The sequence below is a fragment of the Aedes albopictus genome, chromosome 2 (genome assembly GCF_035046485.1).
Source record: "Aedes albopictus strain Foshan chromosome 2, AalbF5, whole genome shotgun sequence".
Classification (NCBI taxonomy): Eukaryota; Metazoa; Arthropoda; class Insecta; order Diptera; family Culicidae; genus Aedes; species Aedes albopictus.
Genome location: NC_085137.1, coordinates 21,637,534 through 21,650,134, shown reverse-complemented (window position 1 = coordinate 21,650,134; position 12,601 = coordinate 21,637,534). Strand labels below are relative to the sequence as shown.

At 42.6% G+C, this 12,601-nt stretch overlaps 1 protein-coding gene across 1 annotated transcript in view; it reads left to right on the top strand.

Annotated features, from left to right (window-relative positions):
- LOC109429600 (protein sickie) overlaps positions 1-12,601 on the top strand; it is a gene marked incomplete in the record, with an annotated part of 611,771 nt that overhangs the window by 114,221 nt on the left and 484,949 nt on the right. The window contains 1 exon segment of the mRNA XM_062849286.1: positions 4,191-4,361. Within this exon segment, the coding sequence (XP_062705270.1) occupies positions 4,191-4,361 (171 nt within the window).

Genomic DNA, 12,601 nt, shown 5'->3' with positions numbered 1-12,601 from the left:
ATCTCGGAATTTCGAAAGGAGGAATCTCAGAAAAAAACCCTTGAAAAATCCCTGAAGACTCTTGAAGAAATCCTACAAGGTAAGAGTGAAATCCGGAACAAAACTCTATTGAAATTCTCAGAAGTATGAATCTTTGAAGGAACTCTTGGATAAATCCCAGAAGCAACTTCTGGTCAATTTTGGAAAAATTTTAGAGTAGAAACTTCAGGTCATCCTGATGGAATTCACTTTCGTAATTCCGTCGAAGTATCCAAAGCTAATTCTGCATCACCACCGGTAGTCTCTTATGTAGTCTGAGCCTAATTCCTTGCTCATCGTTCACCAGGTTATCAAAATGTCACAGTTCAATATGTCCCATGCATGGATTTGGTTTAATTTGTATTTGTCCTCTTTCGACGGGACACTCGGAAACAATTTCGGAACACTACCGGTAGTTTTATATGTGGTCTGAGCCTATGTTCATGCTAGCTGGTTATCAGGTTACTTAAAAAGCCGCGATTTGATGTATCGCATGCATGGTTCTCTTTTTACATTTGACCACTTCTGGCGGGACACCCGGAACTAGTAACACTACCGGTAGTAACTTATTATCTGTTCATCAGATGCATCAGATTACTGACAAAAAAGCGATTCGATGTTCGATGTCCATTTTTAAATTTGGCAAATTCCGGTGGGACACCCGGAACGGGTTGTGAAACACTATCGGTAGTCTCTAAAGTAAACTGAAGCTTTCTTGAGAACCGTTCATGAGGTTTTCGAAAAATCCATGATTTGATATGTCGCATGCATGGGTTTGGTTTCATTTTAGATTTGACCACTTACGGAGGGAAACCTCGAACCGCTTCTGGGACACAACTAGTTTTTCCAAATACGATCTGAGGTTACCTAAAAAGCTATTTAATGTGTCGCAAATATTGGTTTGGTTCTCTTTTACATTAGACCACTTTCGGCGAGATACTCGCAACTGGTTCCAGAACACTACCGGTTGTAACATATATGGTCCGAAAACATTTATTAACTTACTGTTATCACGTTATCTAAAGAGCCCAAATTTGATGTGTCGCATGCATGGTTTTGGGTCACTTTTATATTTGGAATCATTGTGCGGGACACCCGGAACCGATTCCGAAAAGCTACCGGTAGTTTCTAATGTGGTCTGAGCCTATTATCTTGCTAACCGTTCATTGGGTAATCAAAAAAGGCCACGATTTGAAGTGTTGCATGCATGAGTTTGGTTCACTTTTATATTTATATTTACTTCCGGCGGGACACCCTGAACCGATTCCAGATCACTACTGGTTTATGTATGGTCTGATACTACTATCCTGCTTTCCGTTCATCAGATCATCAAAAAAGTACCAATTTGAAGTGTCGCATGCACGGGTTTGGTTCACTTTTATGTTTGGCCGCTTCGGGCGGGACATCCGGAGCCGGTTCCGGAACACTATCGGTTCAGATATGGTCTGAGACTATTTTCCTGCTAACCTCTCATCTGATTATCGAAAAAGCGGTGGTTTTATGTGTCGCATCTTAAAGATAGCCCAAATTGGATTATCTTCACTTTTATATTTGGCCACTTCCGGCGGGACACCCAGAACCAGTTCCGGAACACTACCGGTTCAAATATGGTCTGAGACGGAAATAGTGCTTACCGTTGATCATGTTATTGCATTTTAATATCTGGTCCCTTCCTGGGGTACCGGTTCAGAACACCTAAATGACCATAACTACGGAACAGCTGGACCGATCAGAACCATTTTCAATGAGAAACAATGGGGTAAGATACTCCGTTAAATGAACCATCGGTCGTTGAAATCGGTTCATATTTACTATCTAAAAATTAAGTTAACTTCTTTGTACACATGCACACACATACATACACACAGACATCATCTCAACTCGTCGAGCTGAGTCTATTAGTACACTCCCGTTCAAAAGTTTGGGGTCACCCCCTCAAAAACATGTCATTTTTTTAGGCCCATATCTCCGCCAATTTGCGTCCGATTTCAAAACCCTAGGTTTCATTCAAAAGATAATCAGTCAAAGAAACTTTGAACATGATTTTAAAGAAACTTTTTCTAAAAAATTTGTATGTAAACTTAACCCAAAGTTGCCAAATTTTCTAAAAAATGAATATAAACTTACGGCAGTGTCGCTGGAAGTTGGGTCGACCAAATTTTAAGATGAGAGCGGTAATATGACCCATTTTCTATTAGCTTTGAACTGCTTTTTACAGAACTTAGCTTAAAAAATCTAGAAAAAAAGTTATTAAGTAAATTAATCCTTGATGTCATCGACCAAAAGTTTGGGGTCACTATCGTAAAACATGGAAAAGTGATTTGTTGATATCTTTGTCATCTTTCATTCAATTTTAATTCTTCTTGGCTTATTTGAAACAAAATGAATGATACTTACTGCATAGACATTGAACCACACATATTTGTTGAAATTTACATACTAAAACATAACGTAAAGTTGCCTCATTTTTTGAAGCGTGGTAAAATGTGCTAACTTTACATAACATTTTTATATACAAAAATCGTTAAATACGTTAAGTTAAAGACATCAAACGTAAATTTAGTTAATTATCTTTGAAATGAGCCAAAAATAATTAAAATTGAACTATAGATGACGAAGATATCACCAAATCACTTTTCCATGTTTTACGAAAGTGACCCCAAACTTTTGGCCGATACATCATATTACCAAACTTTTGGCCGATACATCATATTGACCAAACTTTTGGTCGATGACATCAAGGATTAATTTACTTAATAACTTTTTTTTCTAGATTTTTCAGCTGAGTTCTGTAAAAGCAGTTGAAAGCTAATAGAAAATGGGTCATATTACCACTCTCATCTTAAAATTTGGTCGACTCAACTTCCAGCGACACTGCCGTAAGTTTATATTCATTTTTTAGAAAATTTGGCAACAAGTTTCTTTTAAATCATGTTCAAAGTTTCTTTGACTTATTATCTTTTGAATGAAATTTAGGGTTTTGAAATCGGACGCAAATTGGCAGAGATATGGGCCTAAAAAATGACATGTTTTTGAGGGGGTGACCGCAAACTTTTGAACGGGAGTGTATATAAGACTTTACCGTTCCGGGGGCTTATCATTTTTTTTTTGTTTTTGGAGTGAACATATAGCCTTTCGGTACAGCTTGGTGTACGAGAAAGTCAAAAATAAAATTACATTTTTTAAATCCTGCATTCTTATGGAAATTTCTGTCCGTGTCCGGATTGTGCTTCAATTATGCTGGTTTGTTATGGAAGCATATGGATATCATCGATAAATACTTCTTACTAGATCCTATAAACTTGGGAAATAATCAAACGACATTTTTATGACACTTTCCTAGCCTGCGTTGAAGACAAGGGTCAATTTGCATCTGTATGTAGTTGAAGAATTAATTTCTGACATATTCTCCCACTCGGGGAAAAGGATGAAAACGATCCACCCGGACGACGACCAGGGAGTGACAGAATCCGCTTTCAATGATTTTAGCACGCGAGGCGCACGCCGCGGTGGCAGCGAGGTTATTAAAAAGCGCTTTTCCTTTTCATTGCGATGGTTGTTTTTTCAATCTCCATCGTCACTGGCTGGCTGGAGAAGGCCGGGGAAAAACGGCCGCCGTGTGCCGTGTGGTTGATGAGATGTGATTAAATGGAACAAATAGATGTGAGATCTCACACTCGGTTTGGTTGGGGAGTGGTGGCGATGGGAACCACCAAGACGGGTTAGAATATGATGGAAAATCGGCTAAAAATACAAAGACGAAGGCACGAAGGGGAAATTCCTCTAAATAGCCGAAGAACCGCCGCAGCAGAATCTTGAATGACACTTTTCCTAGGTGGCGAATAGAAGGGGGTATTTTTATAACGATTCACCGGAAATAGCGGAATGTTTGGAATGAATTATGTGTTGTCGGAGACAAGCCATGTTTTGAAGGGAATTAGTGCATATTTTGTGGTTATAATGGTAGAATGAATGGGGAATTCATTGATAAGTGTGTTATAAACTCGTTGCTCAATTCATAAAAACGAGAGACCGTATCTTGGATATTCAGAATCAAAGTCCATCAATCAACTTTTCAGATATATGCTTTTCTTTTAATCTCAACTCAAATCTAATCAAACTTATGAAACTCATGCCCCCTCTTCGTCTCTTTACCCTTTCTCACTCCGCAGATCTACACCGACTGGGCCAACTACTACCTGGAGCGGGTCAAATCGAAGAAGAAGGTCTCGGATCTGTCCGCCGACTGCCGCGATGGCCTGCTGCTGGCCGAAGTGATCGAAGCGGTCACCACATTCAAAGTACCTGATTTGGTGAAGAAACCAAAAACTGCCCAACATATGGTAAGTCACGCATGCACGACGAGAGGAGTCGATTTCCCCGTATATAGTTTTATCCCCCTTCGTAACACCAAATATTTGTGAAATTATTGATCGCGTCGAATAAATCATGCTTCATTAATTGTAATCAGATGGTCGTAAATCAAAGCGATGAGCACTTTCTAGGCGAGCAGAGCCAGCCAACGCGCACCATTGCGTACTCCCCCTACTATTTCGATCGATCAAAGAAGTGGTGCCGCTCTGCCTCTGTGAATGGCGATTGCTCGCTCCTCAGCATCGCCAGAAACTAGTTCAATTAAAGTGGGTAAACATGATTCACTCCCAAGAGGGCGTCTGACTGGAACGCGAGCGAAGTGTGTTTCTTAGAATATCTGAGCAGTGAGCAGAGCATCCGTCGCGCAGTCAGTGTTTGCCAAAAAACACCCACGCTCTGCCCCGCAGGGGAATGCGGGAGTGTGAATCGATGCACTACCAAGGGGGGCACAGGCAGCACACAAAAACAGTCGTCAATTTTCGAGAGCGAGCCAATTGATGGCGGGAAAATCTATGGATGTGGAACGAATGGGAACAAGCAATTGGTCCAATCTGGTGGCCGGCGTCCCAGTCCTAGCCCTAGTCGTCGTCGGCGTCGGCACGGCTTTGGTCAAAGCACAGAAAGCATGTGGTCATGATTTATAGAGACCTCCGTGCTCAATAGAGTCGCTTATTCATCGCTTGCACTCTTGCTCGGTCCATATTGCTTTATGGAGTGATACTTTACAGTGGTTCTCAACCTGTGCTAATTGCCTACTATGATACATTGGAACACTGCAATTTGAGTAGAATCCATTATGGTAAAATCTATTGAGGTACCTCCATGAGGGCAACGTTATCTAAATAAAATATGATTGTATTCAAAACAGTTGACTACTTAAGATTGGGGATAAGATAGATTTATGGGAAAGAACACTGAAAAAGAACTTGGCCCTATTCATACTCCCTTAAAAACTTCCTTGAGCATAAGTCATCCGATCTACATGCACAACCAGGTCACCGGATCTACAAGCGTAATCAGTCTGAAATGTCATTGTCGTGACCGCTGCGGCTATTCTTACAGCCACAACACCGACCGCAGAGAGGAAACTCTTTAAAACCTCTCTGTGGTGGACTGCTGTGTACTGCAAATGCCATTGCTGTTGCCATTTGGTGCGTCCGTTCGTATCCACTATCGTCTATCAACTGACTTGAATCCACGATGCGCAGCTCTTTTTGTATGTTCGCATTTGTTGTTCATTCTAGCTTTCCACTGAGTCGGCCAATCAGAAGGCGCATATTTTTCGCTTCAATCATTCTCTTCTCTGTTTCTATTACTACAGTCATGAAGCAGATCTGAAACAGCCTGAAACGAACATTCGACGCTTTGAAATGCATTGAAACGCCTTGAAACGCCACTTAAACCCACCAGAAACACCCGTGAAGCTCAGCTTTGAAAGCCTGTGGAGCCCCCTAAAATTCCTCAGAATCCTTCTGAAGCACCCTGCAATAATCTGTATTGAACTGTAATCCCTTGAACCGGATTCAAACCACACTGAAACTCCAGTGAAGCAAACCTGAGGGCCTATGAAGACCCTAAAATCCTCCTGAAACTCCCAAATACGCTCAAAAATGCCTTGAAACGTGGTAAAACGCCTCTGAAACCACCCCTGGACTCCCGTGGAGCACACCTGAGAGCCTGTGTAGATTCCTGAAGACCCTCTGAAACCTATTGAAACGCCATGATACGCCCTGAAACGCATTGCAAATCTCCCCTGCAACCCTCGTGAATCTCACTTGAGAGTCCCTCAAGTAACATTTTGATGATCAATTAGACTTGTAGAGTTTTTTGAGAACCACCATAAAACCTAATACCTGATAATTTTGGTTTTATGATGGTTTTAAGAACCTCTTCTAGTCTATTTGACTAAAAAAAAAGTAATTTGGACAACGGAGTCCTCTAGAGCCCCTGTAAAACCTCTTGAATTGCCCTGAAAAGCGCTGAAAATCGTTGTAATGCCTTCAACCGCCTTGAAACGTCTCTGAAACCCCCGCGGAGCTCACCTGAGGAGCGCTTGAACCTTTCTTAAAACCTTTCTAAATGCGTTGTAACGCGTCTGAAACACCTCATACACCCCCCCCCCTTAAAACCTCGTGGAGCACACCTGAGAACCTTTGAAACCTTGTCACCTCCCCATAAGAAGGCCGCATGAGACGGAGACAAAATAGGTTAAAGAGGGGCTGGAGGTACTGATCCCTACACCCAGGTACCTGTACCAGCCTAAATATTGGTTCGAATACACTGGAACCATTCACGAAGTATTACTCGGGTCATCCATAACAAATAAAAGCATACATTTCACATGCAAATAATAAAAGAAGGTGTATTTTAGTACTTACTCTATTGCTGCTTATTCTAAGGACTGTACTTATGTTAATCCGTGTGTTCGTCAGTGTGTTTCCCCGTGTATCCCTCGGCGACTGCTGGAGAACGGAGCTGCCCGGACAAAATGTTTGCCAGCACCATGCTGGCTGCTCCATCGCTGCTCTGCTGTTTCGCCATCGCACCAGGCAGGGTTCACACTGCCGTAGGAACTTTTGGTAGTCATAGAAAGGCCTAATGCGAAATAAAAATGACGAGGACCACTTAGCAAATGCCACAAATCACATATTCGGACCTAGTTTCAGGACTCAGCCTTACCGATCTCACTACACCCCACTCTACTCCATCATTACTTCTTCCATCATGGCTGGGAATCCGTAGCCGTTATACATGCTCACGGCTAAAAATCACAAAACTGATTAGCCTCAATCTAAACGGGTTTGGCTAGGCTTGTTACCTATGCTTGGTAAGAATCACTGATCCCGCACTTTCCCGGAATTCAAAGCACAAACTTCACCACTTTTACCTCACAATTTACGATCTAATGATCAATCAACTATCGGTCAGGATTAATAATTCTAGCGCGACGACACTGCCTGCTTTACGATTAACCGAATACTGCTGATCGATCTCAAACGGTGCATAGATCTAGTGTGCAGGTAGTATTTCTTGGTAAGTGCTCTCGCTGACCATTCGCGGGTGGCGATAAGAGCAGATAAGGAATGAGATGGGAGAGTGAGATCTGGATGCTGCGGGTAGAGTGATTAGGCATAGGGTTTCTAATATCCGATTATGGCGCTAAGTTCGAACCAAGAACCATGCAAGTAATGAAGGTTCTAAATGGGAGATCGGCCTTCAGTGACGATGCTCCGACGAATCGATAATGTCTGTTGGGGATCGCACCCAGCTAGGTAGATGATTTGTGTTCTGTTGTTGTGTTGAAAGTGTGGTGTATTTCACATGGTAAGAGTATATAATATATGCCTCCATTCTATACAGTGACAATGTAGAGCAACTTTAATGCCCCCGCGAGACTGTTGGTTGTGAGTGGGTTACAACCTTCTCAAACTTCTTTGAAGCCTCCTGAAACGCCTCTGAAACCCCCGTGATTCTCACTTGGAAGCCTGTGAAGCTACAGCCACAGGCAAAGGCATGGGTTTTAAGCATGATAATGCTGAGGATGACGGGATCAATGCCCATTCGGTCCAGGATTGTTTAGTAATGTCTTAGTATTGTCTTCCTTGGGTATAGAGTATCTTCGTGCCTGCCACATGTTATACGAATTTAAAATGATCATTGGCAGATGAAGCTTTCAGTTAATAACTGTGGAAGTGCTTATGGAACACTAGAAAGCTGAGAAGCAAGCTTTGTCCCAGTGGGGACATTACGCCAAGAAGAAGAAAAAGCCTGAGAAGCTCCTGGATAACCTTAAAATTCTTATGAAACTACTCATTGAACTCCCGTGAAGCTCATATGACAGCCTGTGAAGCCCCCTAAAGCCCCTCTGAAACCTCCTGAAAGGCCATGAAATGCCTTGAATCGGCTCTGGATCACAATGAATGAAGTTCATGCTTATACACAGGCCCATAAGATTATGTGCTGTGAAGTGATGGATTCAATGTCTGTTTGAGGACCTCCAAGTACATGTCATCGGATCTACAATTATAACCAGTCCAAAACGACTCGACACACTTCTAAAACGCTCTGAGATACCTTGAAGCGCCTTGAATCGCCTCCAAAACTACCCTGAAGCTTACCTGAGAGACTGAGAAGCAACCAAAACCACTTGAAACCCGCTATAATCCCTTAATACGCCCTGAACCGTCCTGAAACGCCTTGAAACATTTGGAACTCCTCTGAAACTCCTGTCTGAAACTCCTGTTGAAGCTCACCTTTCTGAATGCTTGGTCTCATCTAAAACTTCCCTGAAGGTCATCTGACAACCTGTGAATCCTCTTAAAACCACATAAATCCTCCATAAACCGAGCGTTAACGCTCTGCAATACCCTGAAATGCAATAAATATCCTGTAGAACCCCCCTGAAAACTCCTGAAGTCAACTAGAAAACCTGAGAGCTTGTGAAACTTCTAAAAATGGCTCTTAAACATTCTTAAACGCCCTGAAACGGATCTGAAACACCCTGAAGTCACCCGAAGCTCGCCTAAGAGCTTGTGAAACCTCCCAAAACCCGTCTGAAATCTCCAGAAACGTAATGAAACGCCTTGAAACGTGCTAGAACTTTCCCAGAAGCTCATCCAAGAGCCTATGAAGGCTCCTGAACAACCGTGAAATCCTCCTAACGTTGAAACACACTGAAACAGATCTAAAATGCCCTTAAATGCCCCTGAAGCTAAACTCAGAGCCTATGATGATCCTTATAGCCCTCTAATACCGCCCAATGAAACGCATTGAAACGCCATGATTCGCCTATGAAGCTGACGCTCATCTGCAAGCCTGTGGTCTTGAAACACATCTGGACCCTCTGAAACGCCCTTAAATACTAAGAGATGCCTTGAAATGTCTATGACTGCTCTAGACACACATTTAAACGATTTGAAAACCCCTGAAGTTGTCCTAAACCCTCTTGAAGATCCTAGAAACCTATCTGAATTTCCTCTAGAACGCCTTGAACCTGAACCTTCCTGAAACTCTCCTTGAATTCCCCTTGCAACACTCTTAAGCCCCTGAACCCCGTATGACTTCACCTTAAAATGTCCTAGCCTCTTCCCTTCCTCAAACTGCTTTGTAGCCTTGAGGTGGAGAGGTTCCAGTGCAGTGTATACAGAAACGTCATATCAACGAAAGCTATAAGCTATAAAAAAGGATGTACCACAGGAAAGCCAAAGAGAGGGGCTTTAATGCAAAGTTGGGCATTGAAGGAGCCTCGGGAATGATATTTATTTGGGTTCGGATATATTTCTTGGGACTACAGAGGGTTACAATAGTATTTCAGGAGGTCTCATAAAACCAACAAGAGGGTTTCAAAGGGGGTTTAAAAATACTTTGGATGGTTTGCAGGAGCGTTGCAGAGAGCCACAGGGGTGAAGAGGAATCTGGAGGGTGTTCAGAGATGTTGCGGGTAGTTTCCGAAGGGTTTTTAGGGTCTTCAAAACTTTATGGAAACGTTTGAAAAGTGTCTAAAAGATTCCACAAAATTAAGAAGATTTCAGTGGTTTTCAGGATTGTTTTAGAGGAGGGCTTAGTGTGATTTTGAGGCCATTATAGGAATCTAAAAGTTTTCAGAAGGGGTTAAGATTGCGTTACAGGAAATCTCGGCGGCCCTGGAACCCTCTCTCTCTCTCTTCTTGGCGTAACGTCCTCATTAGGACAAAGTCTGCTTCTCAGCTTAGTGTTCTATGAGCACTTCCACAGTTATTAACTGAGAGCTTCCTCTGCCAATGACCATTTTGCATGCGTATATCGTGTGGCAGGCACGATGATACTCTATGCCCAAGGAAGTCAAGGAAATTTCCTTTACGAAAAGATCCTGGACCGACCGGGAATCGAACCCGTCACCCTCAGCATGGTCGTGCTGAATACCCGTGCGTTTACCGCCTCGGCTATATGGGCCCTGGAACCCCTATTTCGCATTTCAGATAATATCGGGAATTCCAAATGGTTTTATGGGAGTTTTCGTGATTCCATGTGGCTTCAGGTGCGTTTCATGGGGTCTTAAAGAGTTTCAGAGACTCTTAATGACGTATTAGAGTACTTGAAAGGAGTTTCAGGAGTGTCCGAGGGTATTGGATCTGACTCAATTTCGTGGTATTCTAGGGGCGTTTCAGGAAGTTTCATGGACTGAAGAGATTGCAGAGACGGCAGAGAAGACCGAGAAAACAAAGAAAACACAGCAGATAGAAAAAGCAAAGAAGACAAAGAAGTTAGAGTAGATAGACAGAAAATGGGGACAGAAAAAAGGGAAAACTGTGAAGACAGAGAAGACAGAGAAGACAGAGCAGGCAGAGCAGACAAAGAGGGCAGAGAGGACAGTGAAGACAGAGAAGACAGAGTAGACAGAGTAGACAGAGTAGACAGATTACACAGATTAGACAGATAAGACAGATAAGACAGAGTAGACAGAGAGGACAGAGAAGACAGAGAAGCCATATTAGACAGAGAGCACAGAGAAGACTGAGAAGACAAAATAGACATATTAGACAGAGAAGACAGAGAAGAGAGAGAGGACAGAGAAGACAGAGAAGACGGAGAAGACAGAGAGTACAGAGAAGACAGAGAAGACAGAGACAATAAAGGAGACAGATAAGACAGAGTAGACAGAGAACACAGAGAGGACAGAGAAGACAGAGAAGCCATATTAGACAGAGAGCACAGAGAAGACAGAGAAGACAGAGAATACAGAGAAGACAGAGAAGACAGAGACGACAGAAGAGACAGAATAGACAGAATAGACATATTAGACAAATAAAACAAAGAAGAGAGAGAGGACAGAGTAGACAGAGAAGACAGAGAGTACAGAGAAGACAAAGAAGACAGAGAAGACGGAGAAGACAGAGAAGACAGAGAAGACAGAGAAGACAGAGAAGACAGAGAAGACAGAGAAGACAGAGAAGACAGAGAAGACAGAGAAGACAGAGAAGACAGAGAAGACAGAGAAGACAGAGAAGACAGAGAAGACAGAGAAGACAGAGAAGACAGAGAAGACAGAGAAGACAGAGAAGACAGAGAAGACAGAGAAGACAGAGAAGACAGAGAAGACAGAGAAGACAGAGAAGACAGAGAAGACAGAGAAGACAGAGAAGACAGAGAAGACAGAGAAGACAGAGAAGACAGAGAAGACAGAGAAGACAGAGAAGACAGAGAAGACAGAGAAGACAGAGAAGACAGAGAAGACAGAGAAGACAGAGAAGACAGAGAAGACAGAGAAGACAGAGAAGACAGAGAAGACAGAGAAGACAGAGAAGACAGAGAAGACAGCGAAGACAGAGAAGACAGAGAGGACAGATAAGATAGAGAAGACCTAGAAGACAGAGAAGACAGAGAAGATAGAGAAGACAGAGAAGACAGAGAGGACAGATAAGATAGAGAAGACCTAGAAGACAGAGAAGATAGAGAAGACAGAGAAGACAGAGAAAACAGAGAAGAGAGAGAAGATAGAGAAGACAGAGAAGACAGAGAAGACAGAGAAGACAGAGAAGACAGAGAAGATATAGAAGACAGAGAAGACAGAGAAGACAGAGAAGACAGAGAAGACAGAGAAGACAGAGAAGACAGAGAAGACAGAGAAGACAGAGAAGACAGAGAAGACAGAGAAGACAGAGAAGACAGAGAAGACAGAGAAGACAGAGAAGACAGAGAAGACAGAGAAGACAGAGAAGACAGAGAAGACAGAGAAGACAGAGAAGACAGAGAAGACAGAGAAGACAGAGAAGACAGAGAAGACAGAGAAGACAGAGAAGACAGAGAAGACAGAGAAGACAGAGAAGACAGAGAAAACAGAGAGGACAGATAAGATAGAGAAGATAGGGAAGACAGAAAAGACAGAGCAGACAGAGAAAGCAGAAAAGACAGAGAAAGCAGAAAAGACAGAGAAGACAGAGTAGACAGACTAGACAGAGAATTTAGAAAATACAGAGAATACAGAGAGGACAGAGTAGACAAAGAAACTTCCTGACTGGCTAAATCCAGTTGTTTGGTAACCACTGTCCCATAATGGACATTACTTATAGAAATATTTGTGAGCACATATAACAAACTGGACTCCAGCTGTGCAACATGAAGGATGAGCGTCAATATTTTTCTGTTCTGTACGACGAGTGCGTGGGGATATTGAGAGTGAACTCAAGACGAGCACATGCTCACCCATTTCGTTCCCTTCAACCGAATGATA